This window comes from Echinops telfairi, unplaced genomic scaffold (genome assembly GCF_000313985.2).
Source record: "Echinops telfairi isolate 266 unplaced genomic scaffold, ASM31398v2 ScPeMD7_23;HRSCAF=83, whole genome shotgun sequence".
NCBI lineage: Eukaryota > Metazoa > Chordata > Mammalia > Afrosoricida > Tenrecidae > Echinops > Echinops telfairi.
In genome coordinates this window covers 40,297,746-40,316,969 of record NW_022103920.1, presented here as the reverse complement: position 1 = coordinate 40,316,969, position 19,224 = coordinate 40,297,746, and the positions used below count along the sequence as shown (strand labels likewise).

General features: G+C 53.0%; 1 protein-coding gene across 5 annotated transcripts in view; it reads right to left on the bottom strand.

The window, feature by feature from the left end:
• Positions 1-1,359: 1,359 nt before the first annotated feature.
• The window catches only part of ATXN7L1 (ataxin 7 like 1), a 277,172-nt gene continuing 259,307 nt past the window's right edge, over positions 1,360-19,224 (bottom strand). For 4 of the 5 annotated variants that reach the window (XM_013004689.2, XM_045288834.1, XM_045288836.1 and 1 more), the window contains 6 exons: positions 16,354-16,546; positions 13,289-13,410; positions 11,682-11,987; positions 8,336-9,284; positions 5,851-5,925; positions 1,360-3,989 (listed from right to left, as the gene is read on the bottom strand). In XM_013004689.2, the coding sequence (XP_012860143.1) occupies positions 3,948-3,989; positions 5,851-5,925; positions 8,336-9,284; positions 11,682-11,987; positions 13,289-13,410; positions 16,354-16,546 (1,687 nt within the window). In that variant the 3' untranslated portion in view covers positions 1,360-3,947. The remainder of the gene's footprint in view (positions 3,990-5,850; positions 5,926-8,335; positions 9,285-11,681; positions 11,988-13,288; positions 13,411-16,353; positions 16,547-19,224) is intronic. The other variant, XM_030885230.2, reaches the window with a different exon arrangement.

Genomic DNA, 19,224 nt, shown 5'->3' with positions numbered 1-19,224 from the left:
CAAGAACGGACCCAGCTGTCCTTAGTCTGGCCACCTGGCCAATCAGACTCCCTTCCGGTGTCTCCTGTTATTTCTCCCGCTCACAGAACTCCATCCTTTCCACCATAGCATTTGCCACAATCTGTAACTACCCGTTTGATTGTGTCTACTTACTTCCTGTTTCCCCCCTGGGTTCCTTACGGAGAGCAGCTGGGATTGTGTCTGTTTCCCATCATTGAGCAACGAGGGCCTGGCTCAGGGGCAGGCACGGAGAGAGCGCATGCGTATTGAATGCACTCATTTCTGCTGCTGTCGGCCCTACCTCAAAAGGAAGACTTTTAGTAAGAACACCTGAACCCCAAAGAAAACAAAAGCTTCACAATGCCCCAAAGCCTGAATTTGATAAAAACCAGAAGACTGTTTTACAAACATATAAATTATTTTATTTACAAAGCCATGTTACGAAAAACAAAAGAGCAAAACCAAACCAAACCAAAACTAAACAGTCTGCTAACTGGAGAATGTCCCCAGGCCTGGTGAACCATGGCAGTATCAATTGATACATGTTTGTTCTTTCCTTTGTAAAACTGTAAGCCACAGAATTAACTATTTACACCTATTTTAGACATTGATTCTGCTTACCTCATCACAGGCATGGAATGGACTATCTGACGGCGCTAATACATAAAGGTGCGGGACAAAGAAGGAAAATACTTAGTGTTTACAAAAGGTGGGTCGTAGAAAAGTAACCTGCTTCCGCAAGTGTGGCATTTGTTTAGAATGATTGGACATGCTTTCTTCAAAATTCTCGAAAAAGTTTCTAAAATCGGTAGTAGGAAAGGACAATTGAGCAGGTGCAAATTCTCGTCTGTGCAACAAGAGTTATTGAATATACCCCATGACTGACCAGCTTACGGAAAACCCACAGAGTTTTGTTAAAGTGCCGTGGGCCGACAGCATAACAAAATAGAAGGTGTAAATAGAAAATTTCTTTTTCTCCTTTTTTTTTAAAACAAGAGTTCACTGAGAATCCGCAGTAATAGAATATGCTGTATAAACTATTCTCTACAAAGGTCGATCAGCGTTATTTACAACTGGTACATTGATACAAAAGAAGGCATACACGTTATCCAAGTCGCTTTTCTTTTCCTTTTTCTATGGCTGGCAGGTCTTTGCATTGCGGGATGTGGAACAACCAGCGCTTCGGGGCCTCTGAGGCTGCAGACAAGTCACCAGATCCCCAGGCAAGTAGGGGGTGAGCCGTTGGGGGTGGGGCTGGGAGAGAGGGGCTGAGTGGGTTGTACAGGACAGAAGTACCCAAAACCTATCACACTACTAATGCTGTTTAGGCTGGTCGAGTTTAGCTCCATGGAAACAAACCAAAACAAAGCCTTTTATTTGCATTTCACTTTTCAAGCTGCAAGTTTTCAATACATCATTCTAAAGTAAACCTGTGGGTGACAATGGAGGAAGAAATACCATGGGGTTTCCCTTTTTTTTTGCTCAGTTTTCCAGAACTGTCATCACCTTGGTCCAAGCCAGTCTTTCACAATGTAAAGCAGCATTCGGTGGGGGAGCCTCTTCTTCCAGCTTCCAATTCAAGACAAGCGTGCAGAGCGCGCAAACGTTCGAAGCAAATGAATGGCTCCGTGAGTCCCCCTTGAGACGTAATTTCTCAGAAGCAGCCATGTAATCTCACAACCTTGGTTTTCCCTCTTCCGGTATAAAGAGTTTATAAGTCAGAGGGTTATTTGTTGCTGAGATTTTTGTTTGTTTGTTTTACTCCTGTAAGTTTTAAAACTCAAAATAAATTATAAAAAACAGACCGCTAAAACCGAACAAGACCAAAATTGTGCAAAAATAACCAAGATATGTACATAGTTTTCAGTCTGAAGAAATGTACAATAAAAACAATTCAAAGAACATTTTAAAAATAGAAACATTGCTTCAACTTTCCTAAGTTTCATATTGTTCTTGAAACTATTATGGTCAGTTAGCTCTGTAATATAGTAAAACATAAATTATTACAAAATTAACACTATAAAAATTTACTTTAAGAATAGCTTCTAAATTTTTTCCCAAAGGGTCTAACCTTGTTTATAATTTCTTAAACATTTATAAGTCTTAAAATCTGCCTTAACTTTTTGTATTTTAAAAAGAAAGTTACAATCTTCCCTTCAATTTGCAGTCTTTTCCCTAAGACGTAAATAAACCAGCATATAAGTGCACTTTTAACACTGTAGAAATAAAAGTGAAATTGGAACGCATGTCCTGGTACCTAATATCAACTCCTGATTAAAAAAAAAAATCTTCATTTTATATTAAAAAGTTTAGTAGTCCTATCAGTGCAATTCCATTGATGCAAACCACTCCATCTGTCTCCTGTCTTTGCAAATTCCAGTGAATTTCAAACATGATGAAACTCAACAGTCGTCTGATCTTTGGGTTGGGAAAGAAAAGAAATACTTCAGGGGGGGTGGGGCTGTGCCCAGTTGCAAAGGTGGCACTCATTTCTCATGAAACAAAACCTCTTGTGGGTAGCGCTGTTAATTTAAACAACGTGAGCTGGGTCACGTGTGCCAAGGTGCGTGATTAGTAGCTACTGAATTGATTCTGACTTCTCGTGGCCAGATAGGACAGAGTAGAACTGCCTTATGGGAGGTCCAAGGCTGTCACCTTCACTAAAGCAGACTGCCCCTCTGGTCTCCTGAGGAGCGGCAGGTGGGTGTGAACCCCTGACCAGTTGGGTAGCAGATGCGTGTTTATCCACAGTGCCTCCCAGGACTCTGGGTGAGCAGTGTAGAACCTGTTTTATAGTGGGAATCCTTTCCTGGTTAGGAGCTCCTGGGACTGCAATGCTTTCTTTCCAAACTCCAGTGTGATCGCTGCGGGGTCTCTCCACCTTCTTCTAGGGGCTGCATCTGGTCTGGAGCATCCGATGATGAGGGTAAGCTGATCTATGGGGGTGCTGATCCTGGGGGCCCCTGTGACCCAACCAAGGAGGTTGGTGGGAAATGCTAGTCTTGATTCTCACAGGGGTTGGACACACCACCCCACCTTCTAGAAGAGTCCTCCCTGGGTGCCTCCCCTCCTGCTCCTCTTTGTCTGGCCCTGGAGGGCAGCTGGAGACCTGCAGTGTCCTCCTGGGCAGCCTCCTGGTGGCACCTCGTGCAGCCATCTCCTGAGCCTCCTCCCTGCTGGTTCAGCTGTGGGATTTTGTGCACTGGGGCCTGGGAAGGGCTTCCCGTGTGGATTCCTAACAATCACCTGGCTCTCACCATCTTTGGAGGGGTCCCCTACATTAGGCTTCCTGTCACCCCCCGCCCCAAGGTCCATTCCAGCCCCTGCCCCAATCTCTCCTTTGAAGCTGCATGGCAGTATACAGCAAGCTCTCAGTCACTGGTTGCTCTTCTCCACTTCGCTCATAATACATGGGCCACAGGAACCTGCTGTGGGCACCCCACCCAATCTGTCTGCACCCCGGGCCGGGGCCCTGGCACCAGCACCCTGTTGGCAGAGGCTGAGGAACGAAAGTGTGAGATTTCCAGGTGATGGCCGCCTGGCACTGACACACTATCCTGTCTGCCCTCGATGGCTGAAGCAGAGCGAGGGGGCAGCAGCAGCAAAGGGAGATGGAGGGGTGACCCCCCAAAAAACTGGAAGAATGATTAACTGGTGGCAAATGAAAGGAAAGGCAATGGAAACAAAACGCTGTTATTGTTTTTCTGTAAATCTCAAATTCACGTGTTTTTTTTGCCTCCCCCCCTTTTTGTTCAAAACTAAAACAACAACAACAACAAATTGGTCAATTTTTATAAAAAAAAAAAAGAAGAAGAAGAAAGGCCAGAGCCACAGGCAGGGCACAGGATGTGGCCTCTCCCCACCCCCGACCCCCACCCTTCGCCAAGGCCTCCAGGTGGGTGCAGGTGGCCAGGGATTGGTTTAGAAGTGGCTTCTTTGCAGTCTCCCTACGGGAGAGTCCTTATCCTGCTCGTTCTGTTTGTGGTCTTCTAGGAGAGAAAAGAAAAGCTTCTTTCAGAACCGTACCTTGGGGATTGCCCACCACAAGGGTTCATGACCTGGACCGCAGTGTGCCCACCTATAACAACAGCCTCCTGGACACGGCACCGGGCAGCTGCCCTGGGCAAAGGGGGTAGCAGTGCGAAGCACACTGTATGTCTAAGGGTGCTGAGGTCACGTGATTCCTTTCTCGTTCCTACATGACCTGTGGATGGCAAGGGGAACTGTCCCAGTTGGGGTGGGGGGGGGTATGGACTCTCATGCTAAGCAGAGGGGCTATGGCCATAGAGGCTTTGGGCTCAGGGCACTTGGCCTCTCTTAGTCCAGCCACCCTCATCTCTGAATTGTGAACAATCACTTTGGCTTCAGAGGGGCCAAAGGTTTTACTGAGGTGATGCATGGGGAGACTAGCACAGCAGGCAGGGCACAGCTATTGTTACTATCACATCTGCTGCCTGTGGTAAGGCTGATGGCTGGCATGTGGGGATCTGGGCAGGTATACAGGGTGCTGTGGGCACACACCAGGCCTGGTGAGGGCGAGAGGGTGCCTCCAGCTGGATTCAGGGAGCGCTGCAGGGTTCCGCCATAAATAAGAGCCAGGTGCCTGAATGCAAACACGCCTCCCGCCTGGCCCCAGCAAAACAGGCACAGTGACTCAGCAGGGGGTAGACCCCCGCTTTATCCACGAGCTCCTGATGCAAAACTGTCATCTCATCATCGTCACCCAAGTTCGAGCCTAGAGCTGTAGGCAATCCCCAAAGCGCAAAAGGCTAACACGTTCCAATCTGGTGTCTCCAGAACATAAGGCACGTCTGAGGCAGCCTAACAACATGGCCACATACATATAACATGCATGCCACCCCCCCACGCCCTATGCCACTCCCTGCCCTGGTACAGTGACGGCCCTTCCATCTCAAGTGTAGGTAACTCTGTAGTCTCCTCATATTCCCACCCCGATAGTGGAAAGGGAGCTTCTGCACACAGGGGGCCTTTGGGGAAGCCCTGAGGGGCAGCTGCCATGGAGAATACCCGCCAGGGGGCATCTCTTGTAATTTTTACAATAGCCATGGCAGGGAGGCAGCAGCTGTGCTATTAACAGATGGGAAAAGCACATCTCTGGGAAGGGATGTACCCAAGTTCATGTGAACTGGAAAACTTCATGCTGTGAGTCAGTTCCAACTCCCAGTGACTGTAGAGGGCAAAGCAGAGCAGGAGGTGTCTGAGCTGTAAGACTTCATGGTAGCAGACTTCCACCGCTCTCTCCCAGGGAGTGGTTGGTGGGTTCAAAGCACCCAGGTTCCTCAACGAAGATTGTATAGTTGGAAATAATCATAATAATAATGTGAAAAACAAACTCACTGCTATCTAGTCGATGCCGACTCATAGCAATTCTATATGGCAGTGTAGAACTGCCCCGTGACTTTTCAGGGCTGTAACTTGTTTGCGGGAGCAGAAAGCCCCCTCTTTCTCCAGTCACCATGGCTCATAATAATAATAATAATAATAATAATAATAACAACAACCAACAGTTTGTGTGCACACAGTATGTGCTGGTATTTTCTCGATGTTTTATGTGAATAAATGAATTGGATCCTCAGAAGAACCATGTGGGGTGTGTGTGTGTGGGGGGGGGTTCAGTCATGATTCCCATTTTATAGATAAAGAAACAAGCACAGAGAGGTTAAGTGGTTTGCTCAATGTCACACAGCTAAGGAGTAGGAAGGAAAGCCTATGTTTGGAAGCCAGAGAGCCTGACTCCAGAGTCCAAACTGTTAACTAGAATACCCAACTGAAGCAGCAGGGTCTGACCCAATGCCCACCTGCTCTGCCCCCTTGCCCCCGGGAGCTTACCTGTCGGTTGTGTCCTGGGCTGGAAATGCTTGAAGGACTGGATTGTGACAAAGCTAGGCTGCTATTTTTCCCAATCTGAAAGACACCAGGGAAGTCAGTCCTCAGACGGAGGAGCTGGGGCGACATCTCTGCCCTCCAGTCCCAGGTCCATCCTGTTTCTAGCTCAGACCCCATGGGACCTAGTACCAAGGCTGGGTTTTCTTCTGGGTCTGGTTTCCCTGCCAGGAGGCCCCGCTCACAGCCTGCAGGAGAACAGCCAGATACTGTCGTCCTCCCTTCTGGGTGCTGGGGGAGGAGGGAGCTTTGCCTGAGGTGCGGCCTGAGAGTCACAGTACTGGGCTCACTGCCTTCCTCTGGGGATGGGCTGGAGGCAAGGACAGCCCTGCCCGGTGCCCTTCCACTCCGTACCTTAAGCAGTTTGCAGAGGCCATTCTGATGGTCCAGCAAGAGCCTGTCCACTACGTAGGTTTCCAGTGTCTGCAGGTGCCAGCCTTATATCCCGAGTTTTGGTTTGGGCAGCAAATTCTGGCTTTGTTTCCCAGACATCCTCAAATGGGTCCCCAATTTGTCCCCAGAGCACCTACTGGTCTTAGCTTTTCCCGCCTCGTGTCCTAAGAGAACCAGTCTGGATCCCAGAGGCTTCCCTCCACACCTGGAACTCGCCGGCCCGATGACAGGCAGCAGGTACTGCCCGAGTTTGAGACCCGAAGCCGACAAGACCTTGTCTCTGGTTCTGGCGGAATCGCCATGCTTACTGTGCACGTCCTCTGCTCCTGACCCATCGATTAGCCAAGCAGGGCGTGCTCAGCACCAAGGCACAGACTCCAGAGTCATTGTGCCTGGGCTGAAGCCCCAGATCTGAGAGTGGTGCGATTTGTGGGGAGGCACACTGCGTAACTATCCTGTGCCTTGGTTTGCTCATCTGTAAAATGGGTGGTGGGGGTGGTTAGCTGTGTGTGCTGTCTCCGCCCCAAATGGGGACAATGAGGACTTGCAGGAGCCCTGGTGGTGGAATGGCTAGTGGCAGTTGAAGCCCCTTCAAGGGGGTTTAAACAGCTCCGAGGGAGAAAAATCTGGCGGTGTGTGCCTGTAAAGGCACCTGACTTGAAAAGTCTCGGGGGCAGCTTGACAATGTCCTGTGGGGGTGGGGTCGCCATAAGTCCGACCGGGCAGCACACAGCGGTAGGCAGTTAGTCACCCACTTTATGTATCTGAAGTGCTTGGGCCAGATCCGTCACCTGAGTGTTAGGTGTGTGCAGTTTGATCTCCACTGGCTTGCTCACTTCATCACTGCTCAAATTGTGGTTGCATCTGAGAGCCTGTCAGAGATGCAGGGTGGGGCCTGGTGGGTACTGGTCCCACCCTGGCCTCTGGACCTGGGACTCAGAGCGGAGGGACTGTGCCCAGGCAGGTGGGCCTGCGTTTCCCTTCTTCCTGTTTGCCCGACCTGTAGCTGCTGGGGTGTTTACTGGGGATTTACGGGTCCCCGCCAGATGCTCCTATGGTCAGGTCTTGAGGACTCTCCTCAACAGTGCCACTGACAGGGCAACGGTTTCCTCCCAGTCTTCATCCCTAGATAGGGCTGGGGGCTCGGCCTGTGGGAGCTGTGGCTGCATGGGCAGCGTGCTCCCTCCTCTGAGGAGAGCCGGGCCAGCCCCTCACAACCTGCGTGCTCCCCAGCTGCTCACATGGGCCGAGCACCCCACGTGGGCTCTCCCCAGCCCAAGGAGGAAGCCTGGGCTTGACTGGCACTCCAGGATATGGGGCAGGCACCCTTCTGGGGTCCCACCACTCACCTACCCTCAGCTTTCCTCCCCATACGCACTCACATCTGGGCACTGTCACTGAACTCTCTTTTGCCAACTGGCATGGGTCATGTGGGGGCTTTGTCTCACTTCTCATCATTTTACCCGCCAGGGGCCTCAGGCTCCTCTAAAGGCTACCCTAAGGGGATCAGATAACCCTTTTAACCACTTGCTCACTGCCGTCCAGCCAACCTATATAGGGCAGACTAGAACTGCGTCCGTGGGTCTCTGAGAGAGTAGCTCTGGACAGGAAGAGAACGGACCCTCTTTCTCCTGCGGAATGAGAAGCCAGCGGTTTGGGGGTACTGACCTTGTGGTTGTGCCAGTATGCCACTGGGGCTCAGGACGCTCTACTAAAACCAGCCTCAGAAACCCAACCAGATACAGAACCGAAGTGGGGGGGGGGTACTGCGTTCCTCAGTTTACCCCATCTGCAAACTTGGTGAGGTGCAGAATAAAGGAGTTAAGATTTCGAACGGTGCCATGTACATAACAAAATCCAGAGAAATTATCTGTTCTGTAAACTCTCAGAGCAGAGGGTGGCTACTGCCTTTGGGGACAACGGTTATAGCAGTCAAGGTTATGATGAGCCACTGGACCACGCAAGGGCAGCCGCTGCCCCAGCCCCCAGCCCCGAGGAGGGCGGCGCCGGTGGGCCCCTGGAAGGCTGGGTCCCTTACCTGCCGAGAGGAGGTGCTGTTAACGGGCTCGGGCACGGGTGCAAGAAGGCTGGGTGGGTTCTTTCTGTGGACGCTGTTCATACCAGGCATTTTTGTGATTTTACAGGCTTTGCTACTAGAACTGGAGTTCTTACGCTTTTTTCCTTCTGACTTGTCAAAAGAGAGGGGCAGAGAAGACACGGCATTGTGTGAGGCCAGAGAGAGGTCCCCTGCGTGGAGCGCGAGGGAGGGCACGGAGAGGGGACAGGGGCCAAGGCCGCCGTCCACCGTGCCCACGTGTCTCGCAGAGTCCACGGGGCCGCCGGGCAGCAAGGTCCGTCCTGAGGGCTCCAGTTTGGCACTGAGTGGGCTCATCCCATTGTTGGCGCTGTGCACGGGCAGGCGGTCGTAGCAGGGGCCCGCCTGGTAGGAGTTCAACACACAGTTCTTTTTGTGGGGCCCTGACAACGGAGACGGGAGGGAGGTCCGCAAGGACAGGGGGGAGGGGGCGGGGGAGGAGGAAGTCGAAGGCTGCGGCTTCCTCTTTTTGTTACTCGGACACTCGTCGCCCCGGGCGCACAGGTCTTTGACTTTTGAGGATTTGCTGGTTTTGGTTTTGGATGGCTTGTGGGAGGGGGCCGGGAGGACGGCTGGGACTGGGGACAGGGCGGAGGGGGCCTTGAAGGTCGAGTCCATGACGCCGAGGGTGGCCGCCATGTGGGGGAACGCCGCGGGGTGGGGCATGAGGGCGCTGGGGTCCGGCGCGGTCACGAACGCCGTGCTGGAGAGCATAGCGGACGTCATGATGTAGGAGGAGGCGAGCCGCGAGCTGATGGGCGCCGAGGGAAGAAACACCGCGCCCGGGCTGCTGAAAGGCTGCAGCACGGAGGCCGGCACCGGGGCGGCGATGTGGGCTGCGGGCGCGGGCACGGGCACGGGCACCGGGCTGTCGGCCGCGGGAGGGATCTTCCTGCGCGCGAGAGAAGAGCGAGAGGCACAGTGAGCTGCGCACCGACGCCGCCGGCGGAGCGCAGTGCGTGGCGGGGCACACCCGGACGATGGAACATGAAGCCTTGGAGGATGGCAGAGTCGGGACGATGGCCCTTCCGTATGGCGCCCCCATTGCAACACCCCGCCACCTCGCCCGGACGCTGGATGGCCGCGGTGGGGTCACGCGTGGGAGGCAAATGCTATGCAGGACAGGCACGTCCCCAGGGAAGACCCGCCCCTGCAGCCCCTGGCGTTGGCAGGGATGGAGGTGGTGGCTGCATGGGCAGTTTTAGGTCCACCAGGCTTGAAGAAGTGTGGGGGAGGCCTGTGTCACCTGCACAGGTGCACTGCCAGTCTCTCTCTTCCTGGCAGCAGCCTCTACCCACCTGCCCTCAGGGTCCCTCGTGTCCTCTAGATCCCCGCCCTCCTGCGCTCCTCTCTCAGATGGGCACAGCCACCCTCAAAGGCCAGCGCCCTCTGGCTTCCGTTTCCATGTGGGCTTGCTGCCCACCCCTAACTCCCCCATGGGATGGCTGCAGGGTGGTGGGGACTCCAGGGCTCGGGAAAGGATAAGGACCCCATGTCCCTCACCAGATCCAGACGGATTTATTTTTGCTCCCTACTCTGCTCCCATTCCCGTCAGCTCTCTCCCAGAGAAGCTGTCCCAGGGGCGGGCTGCTCTTCCCCAGGCTCGAGGAAGGAAGGGGTGAGAGGGCAGGGACCTGCAGGTGTGCAGAGAGGAGGCTCTGGTTTGTCCTGGAGGTCAACCAGGGTATGGGCAGGAAGAGAAACGTGGATAGAGGCAGTGGCCACATTGTTTACATCTTGGATCTTCAGGGAGGGTGGAGAGAGTATTAGGGCAGACACCCTGCCTCCCACACCTGCAGCGGCTTGGTCCCTCGGGGGCCTCCCTGCCAACTCCTTTTGATTTGTGCTGGAAGCAGCTTTCAGTTCCGAAGCATGGCCCAGGTCAGTGCTGCTGCCATCTAGGGGCTGGGCCGAGGCACAGTGTGTGCTCAGGTTTTGTAAAAAAAAAAAAAAAAGGGCACTAATCCAGGGAGCCAAGTGAATGTCTTTAAGCCAGTTCTTTCCCATGTTGACCCCTTTCCCCTTCCTCTGTCCCCGTGGAAATAACCTTCGGGGTGGATGGGGAATCCTCAGCTATAAGCAGCTAGCTCCTCCTCCTTAAAAGTTGTGCTTGAAGGGGTGGAGAGGAGCTGGTCTGGGGGAGGCCTTTCTCTGCCATTAGAAAAGGCCTTTCTCTGCCATGCCAGGGGACTCTGGAGGGAGCCCCCAAGAGTACATGCCCCTCCTAGGGCACTACCCTCCTCTCTCTGACGAGGCTCTTTCCTGTTTCCCCACCACCTGCCACTGCGTGGGGGTCGGGGTGGGCATCAGGCTTCTGTCTTCAGGGTGAGTTCTGTAGAACCCTTTAGAAACCCAGCTTCCTAGGAACTGTCAGACAAAAGATGCCCAGGATGAATGACCCTGATGGCATTTTAGGACTTTACTTGCTCTCAAGATCAAATGATATAAACGAGACGGCACATGGTGCTCTCGACGTTCTGTTGCAATGATGCAAGGGCAGATGGATGGATGGATGGATACAGATGGATGGATGGGCGGGCGAGCAGGTGATTTCTCAGCAGCCACACACCAAACCAGCCACCAGGGGCTTTGCATGCGGGGCAAGGACTCCCATGCCATCGGACTTAAGTCTAAACACATCCTCAGAACTGTCTGGCTCTGCACACCCCCTCCTAACAGGGCCGGGGAGCATTTCAGGGCAGCGTCATTAGGCTCCTCTTCAGGCTGAGGCCTTGCTCTGAAGGCAGAGGCAACCTTACCAGCTAGGGCCTGGGGAGAAATGCAGAAGCCGGTGGGGGAGGGGGAGCTGGCCTTCTCTTGTACTATCAAGTTATTTGCAAAGAGCAGATGGCTGCTTTGGGGTGGAGGGGACCCCAACCTAACTTCAGATCTGCTCGGATTGCCTCACTCTGTGACCTTCCAAGGACACAATACAAATCCACACCTCCACTTTGGAAGTGGGCTGAAGTCCCCATCTTCATGTGGCCGACACCCAGCACAGGGGCAGGGACTAGTTTTCAGCATTCTCTCTGTCCTCTCCTTTCTCTTCCCTCACTCACAAGTGGGTCTTGGGGGGCAGGGGAGGGGCATGGGGCTAGCCCACTGTTCCCAGGAATGCCCCACCCTCCTACAGCATTGCCTTTCTGCTTTGCCTGGTGGGCTGGGCCCCAGGTGAAGTGAGCGTGCTGGCCTAGGGGTGGGGGTCCCACACAAAAGCCCATAAATGCGGATAAATGACTGACAGCGTCCCTCCGCCCCTGCCAGCTGGCACGGAGGTCCGGATGCTGACCTGGTGGAAAGAGAATACTGTGTTGGCGTCTCCTGATGCAGAGTTAAATGCTTGTTAAAGAAAAAAGAGTCTTGGCCGTTCCTTTTCTTCCTAATGTCTTCCATGCCCCCATCGGCTGCCAGGCCTCCGGGTTCAGGCCCGTTGGGGCCTGGGGTTTGGGCAGCGAGGCTGAGAGGGCAGCGCGGCGCTACGCTCTCCAGGGTGGACACCCAGGCAGCCCCAATGTTGCTCAGTGACAGCAGATTGGTTAAGCAAGTCCTGAAAAGGGGGGAGGGACCTGGTGCCCTGTGGCTCGGGCTTCTGTGCCTGAGGAGGAAAGGAACACGGAGCTTGAGCTGACAGGCCACCAGGGAGGAGAGACACATCAACACAGTCCTGCAGCACGGCCAGCTCGCACACAACACAGCGACCCGAGAACACCGAGGGCGCCTCCTACAGGCACGGGGCTGTCGCTCGGATGGGAAGGAACACAAAGCTTCTCTCGTGGCCCTTTCCGACTTTATACTGTGCGTCAGCTTTTGCGTTTCCCTCTAGAAAATATTCATCTCAGGAAGCCCTGAGGAATCGGGATGCCAAGGGACTGGGGTGCCCTAGCTGCCTGGGGGGTAGGGCAACTTTTGAATACTGCACCTCAGGACCCTCCAGTTACTTGGGAAGGTCTCCCTTGCCTCATCTGGTGTGTGTGTGTGTGTGTGTGTGTGTGTGTGTGTGTGTGTGTGTGTGTGTCAGTCACCTGGACCATTGGGGCCTGGGCTGAAGTGACTCATCCATCATGCTAAAGGATTGTGATATCCTTTCTAGGGGTGGGTGGGTCCCCACAAGGCTGGCCTTCCACTATCATCAAGTGTGGGAAAGGCAGCTGCTGATTTTGAGGGAGGGGAGGAGGGGGGAGGGGAGGGCCCCGCCCCACCAGGCATGACTTTCTACAGCATTGGATCGAGCAAGGAGGGTCTCCTTCCATTATTCCTGGGCCCCCAGTGAACATGCAAGGGAGGAGAATCAAGGGACCATCAGGAAAGGGAGCTCAGCTGGGGTGGGGGGTAGGAGGAGGGAGGAGCAGAGGGAGAAGAGGCGTGGTTAGTGAGGTGGGAAGGGCCAAAGACAAACTTTCCCAACTTTGCAGTGTCTGGGCTCAGGACCTGCCCTGCTGGCACCCACACACACTTGTCCCCAGACGTCAAATCACGCAGCTATCAGGACACAGCGTGGCGGCGAGTGTCCGTACAGCTAACAGAACACACAACAGAAGCAAAGTATTCCTACCCTTCCATGCTATGAGCCCCAATAAAAAAGAGCCTGAACACACCCTGAAGTAGACCAGATCTTATCGAAGGTCAAATGTAGAAGATAACCAAGGCCCAAAGGACCTGCTCCCCACTGCCCCCACCCCCGCCCTCACCAAAAACAAACGAACCCCAGAGAACTCATCATCAAGTTTTCAGAGCGCTGAAAGCGCTTCAGGATCCCTCATGGAATCCTGACTTCAGAATCATGTTTTTGCCTGGGGAAAAGCCAGCCCCCAGACATCTACTGAGCAAGTCCAGCCCAAGATAAGATGGGGGCATCCCCGAGCCGGGCACACCCGCTGCCCACTCCTGCTCACTTACTTCCACAGCTGCGAGCTCAAGTGCTTCTCTACCATGGAGTTGAGTGCGAATCGAAAGCGATCCCATCTTCGGTCAAACACATAGTACCCTCGTCCCATGAGGCGGCTCCCGAATGAGCAAAACTGTGAGGGGCAAAAAAACATTTTAATTGTGATTACGGGTTCATGAGCTAATACAGAGCATGCCGAGAAGATAGCATTTGCATAAAAACACACTGGGGCACAATTCTACTCAAAACTGAAGAAGTGAAATAGCACGAAAGCCCAAAGTATTTCTGTGGGGCTTCTGTCTGAGCTCTAGATTTTCTGCAGACCGTCGTTATCCATGTTATCATCCCAGAGCTGCATGCGATTTTCGGGGGGCACTGAGGTCTAAATTCTGGAGAGAGCTAGCATTTTAGGTTAACAAAACAAACCCCCACCCCCACCCCAAACAAACAAACAAACAAACAAAATAAAAAAACCAAAACTCCCGACCACTCGCAGCCTGGGTGATTTCATCAGCTCATCACACTCTCCTGGGACACTGAGGCCCCCTGCTCTTCATGGGGCCACGGGAGCCGCTTGCTTTGTGTTTAAGGTCTTCTGCCAACTGGGCACACATTTCCTGCCTGCTATTGACAGAACCATTCACTTCCAACAGGGCAAAGCACCTTCCTCTCCCAGGCCCCACACCTCGTCCCCTCCTCCCATCAGCTCTTTCAGGCTTCGGGAAACATGGTCGGCCCCAAGTCTGCTCACGCTGGTCCCTCTGCCTGCTGTCTCCTCCCCTCTCTCCTCCCTGCCTATCCCAGGTCTGTGGTCTGATGAAGACTCTCATGGCTTATGACCTTCATCCTGATAAAGGCTCCTGGGGGGCAAGTGGTGTGCAACTGGAGGTTAACCTAAGGATTGGCAGCTGGAACCCATTTGGTGGGCACCTAGCAAGAAAGGCCTGGTGCCCTGCTGCCTTAAAGACCACAGCCAAGAGAACGCGATGGGGCCTTTCTGCTCTGGAACTCGGGAGGCTGCCCTGACTTCTCCCTGACTCCCACAGCACACCCACCGCCTCCTCTATTCTCTACACACTGCCTGGCGGGTTCCCGTTAGAGATGCTGCCTGACGATACATTCAAGAAGGCCTTATTCTCCTCCCCCTCCTCCTCCTCGTGGAGAGATGATACTAGAGGTGTGGGCTAAAGAAATGGCCCCACACCACGGGCACCAGGAGCACAACACTCCAAACCCATGGTGAAAATACAAATATCCGGATGTTTGATAAGGCAGTGTTAGGTTATGATGCTATGACAACCGAAGGCCAGTAGACAGACCCGTGAGAAGGGGCCTCTGAGAAGGCTACACGATGCTGAGGGTTCAGGTGAATCTGCAAATGGCTCTATAACTTGAATAACTCCAGGGCAGCTTCTCTCCCTCTCTCAGGCCTCCTGGCAGCTCCCTGGCACAGCATCCCAGACACGGTGCTGGACTGGCACTCATTCCATAAACCCTTCCGGGAACCAGCCTTCCGGAAGAGCTTTCGGGAGGGAATGTAAGAAAGAATCACCCCTTTGTTCTGTTTCCGCTTGTGCTTTGGTGTGTGTGTGTGATACATAAAGGTCTTGCCACCCATCCAATCCAGCCTGTTCCTGCACCTTCGCATTAAGGGTTAGCTTCCCATTAAGTGTGTCCTGGCCAAGCAAGGAAGCCACCCGCCCAAGGCACCGCTCCAGCACGGGAGCTGGCCCCTCCCTCAGCAGGTGGGCGCCGTGCCAACATGTCTTCTCTATTCCAACTGCGAATGACAACCCAAGTAAGTGCCCCTCGCAAAATACGATTTAGTGCACCAACAGGTCATGAGAGAAGGGGCAAAGCAAAGGGACAAGTCTCTGGCTTTTCCATTTTAAATGATGGGCACAGGTGCCTCCCCCAGGCCCAGAGCTGAGCTAATCCACGGTGGCCTGGCAGCTTTCAGTGGGACAAAAGTCTTGAGGTACTCAAGAGTCTGGGATGCCGGAGGTACCTTTTCCTTGTTGGTACCTCTGTATCAAGTTCCATTTTCGTACCATCTTGCTGAGACTAGTCCTGGGTGGCAATGAGGGGCTGGAGCTGTTGCAGGGGCAGTGAGACCACGCAGGAAAGGCAAGGCTCCCATCACTCTCCTTTGACACCAGGGTTGTAGAGCCAACCTAGCTGGGCCCACCTAGCTCTTGGCTTCTGGGGATGTGAGCTTATGAATGGCCTCAGCCCGGAAGCCACTTGGGTTGCGTTTCCTATTACTGGGAGGCAAAGGCACCCTCACCGTCCCTGACTGTGTCTGCTGGTCAAAGGGCAGAGGCGAATGCTGTGGGTGAGCCCCGGGTAACCCCTGTCCCCAGAAGCAGAGCGTGAATTTAGCTTCTTCACACAGATAAAAGGGAGGAGGCGCTTAGGCTAACCTGATGCAAGTTTCATTCACACAACCCATGTGACTGAGGGGCAGTGTAGGCGAGCCCGGCAAAGCTCGGGCCTGCGTGAGCTCGTGTGGTGAGGGCAGTTCAAGGCAGTCCCTTCTCCAGAGCCCACATGGGCCTCCTGCATGTCCCCCTTTGCTGTCAACGACCTTCTGAATTGCTCAAGCAATGGAAGCAAGGACCCTTTTGGTTAATCAGCTCTCATGCTGACATAAAGCAATCCCCCCCCACTACACACTTCACTAGCCCCTCTCATACACACACAAGACACACACACACACACACACACACACACACTCACTCACTACTTCTGGTGCCATATGGTCACACGAATCACAATTAAAACATAGCACCAGTCAGCGCTGGCACCTGGCACACTGCTCAGACAGGCAGTTCCCAGAGCCAGACGATGATGCCTGAAATCAGAGGCTCTGTTTCAGAGGGTCAGGCCAGAAGGTCAGCTCCCAAGTGCACTGAGACACACACCACTTCCCAGCATCCTCACTTCGTGGTGGCCCCCACACACTCAGGTGTTTATTGGACCACCATAAGCAACCATGAACACCCCCCACCACCACCAGCCTGCCCCACTCGGGGCAGGAGAAGCAGGCAGAGCGGTGTGGAGACGGGAGGCCTACCGCAAGAGGTCTGGGGTGGTGTGTAGAGAACTGGCAGTCCAGCTTCTCGGCTTCCTCTGGCCCGTCCATCTCTCCCTCATCACTGGACAGTCGGCTGGCGAGGTCACCTCCGGCGGGAGCCAGCTGGGGATCTGGAGTGTAGCCACTGTGATTCGAAGATGCGCTGCTACTGATGCTATTTGCAGAGGATGGTCTGGGGACGAGAGGGACACAGACCATCAACATTGCTGACGGAAGCAGATCCTCCCAGTTTGAGGGGCTGGGGAAACAGCACACACTGGGTAGGCTAGGTCCATGGCAAATCAGCCCGGGGGTGGGGGACTGGACACGAAGGCTGCAAGGGCTAGCAGGGGCCAGTGGTGGACAGCCACGTGGCGGGGCGGTGGTTCTGTCCTGAGGCTGCACAGCCTGGGCCCCAGGGACCTGGAATGAGCAGAATGCCTATTTCCCAGGGCAGCGATTGCCTCTGGGTTTGCACCCATCTTACATAATTTGTGTCTGTATCTAGCTGCTTCCTTTTGCAGGTGGAAACACTTTCAAACATGTGTGGATATATAGGTGAAGGCTTCAAAAAGCTCATGGAGAAATCCCATCATCTGTGTATCCCATTTTCCCATGGTTTTGGAAGCTCCCTTGCATAACTGGGGCACCTGATAGGGAGACCAACCAGTTCAAAACAACTTCAAATTAATCGGTGGAAATGTCCGTGATCCAGACAGGCCCGCCTCGCACGCGGTCTTTGCTGCTGAATGCTGACCCTCATGAGACGGCTCACCCACCAGCATCCACGGAAGCCCTCCACCAGCAAGGTCTGCCTCTTAGTAGCAAGCGACACAGGGGATGGCGGTGGTGTCTGATTGGATTTTTTGAGGCAACAATGTGTCCATTTATTTTTTGGCAGGATACTTTTCACCACTATCTGGCATGCTCGGCTCATCTTAGCTGCTGAAGAAATCTTTTTTCCCTTCATTTGTGTAAAACAATCCAACCCACCCTATCAGTATGCCTACTGTTGCTAGCTGCCGTCTGTTGAGACTATTTTCAGCTCAGAGTGACACCCCCCCCCAACATGTTACAGAGTAGAACTTCCTCAGAGGGGTTGTTTTATTATTATTTGGGGGCTGTAATTGTTACAGCAGCAGACCTTTTGGTTCAGGTCTTTCGCCGCCTTTCGGCCAAGCGCTGCACAGCTGCACTCCCAGGGAGCCTTCACCGCTGGTACAGCAATGGCACGGGAGGCAGCCTTCCGAAGGTGTTTCCTAAGCAGTCAAACAAAACCACACCAGGCCAAAAAAAAAATCAAAACCAACAAGAATACCCACTTTAGTGAGTTAGCAAGTCACAGTGAGTTTTTCTCCACCTTCACTGGGTGAATGACCAGAGAAGGGTAGCAGAGATGGGCAGAATTTTTGTTATGATTATTTGAAAAGGCCATTTTGTTTTCTGCTTTAAAAGCTGCCCCCTCCAAGTCACATGAAGCAGCTCTGTGATTTCTCATCCTTTACCTCTCATTTTCACCCCGGGTATCCTCTGTGCCTTTGGCACTGCGAAGGCTTCAAATATCCAGGGCAAGCCCGGTCCCAGAGGCACCTTCTTATGAACAACGAAGTCTTATGAACAACAAAAACAGACAGTTTTTCCAGCGTTGTTACGAAAACCCTGGTGGCCTGACCATGTGTTAGTGGTTGTCACCTCGATAACATCACGTTGCGTGCTAAAAGCCCTTAGTCCGGGAACACATGTCCATGGGGGTCCCCCTTCCCTGGGAGGAGCAACATCCTACGGTTTGCTCACAGGTGAAAACCCAAACAGAGAAATGGTGCTGACAACGATGGGGCATAAAACATGGTGTCCTTAATCCTGCCACCCAGGATCAGGTGCTGCGCATCCGTGCAGATCAGTGATGAGAACCCATCCTTAATTCTTCTTCAGGGATCACACCATGCAGGTCTCCCAGCAGTCCTAACTGGGCCACGGCGCACACCGGATTGTGAGACTTGCTTCTTGTGAAGAAAATTAGCAATGCTATAGATATCTTTCCAAGTCAAAAAATACAGAAACAGACTGTCATGTTCAGTATGCCAGTGTTCCAGAGGACAGGTAAATCACGACCTATTTAGTGACCCTTCTCAGGTTTTCCATCCTGCCTAACAGGCTGCACGTCACATCTGCCCATGACCGCAAGACTGCCCTGTCCTGCCCCAGCTGAGGATCAGCCAGGCTCTGTTAAGTGCGATATTGGTATGATGCTCAAGGGAAAAGTATTTTTTAAAAAGAGGCATTTGGGAATCTATAGAGGCAAAATGCCCTGAGATTGATGACTTACTTAAAAAAATGGATCAGCAAAAAAAAAAAAAAAGATGCAACAAGTATAGCAAATTACTAACATCAGTCAAAAGGAGGTGACAAAGAGGTGGGTATTTGTGATAGTAGCCTGTCTGTACATGGAGAAAATGTCCTAACCAAAAATTTTCAAAAAGAAGGAAGGAAGGAAGAAAAGGCAGTGAGCAGGTGGTGTGGAGGATGAACGTGGCAGACAGCTCCTGTCCCTTGATCTCCCTCCTTCAGGATCCGATGAGGATGATGACAAAGGAGTGGGGCTGGGGTGTGAGTGCCCACAGAGAATTCAACCAAGGAGACACGAGGGCGGTTATGGAGAGGACTTCCCTACAGCCATTTAACTTCCCAAAGTGGCAGTCCCACCCTCTGAGGGCACTGGGACAATTCAGGGGGCTGCAAAAGCAGACTGAGCCTGGATTGTGGGCTACAGTACAGGGGCGATGAGTACTTTTGTGTTTTTCCTGAAAAGGGGGCAATAGACCAAGTAAATTTGGAACCTATGCTTTAACCCCTAAACTAGCACCAAAAATC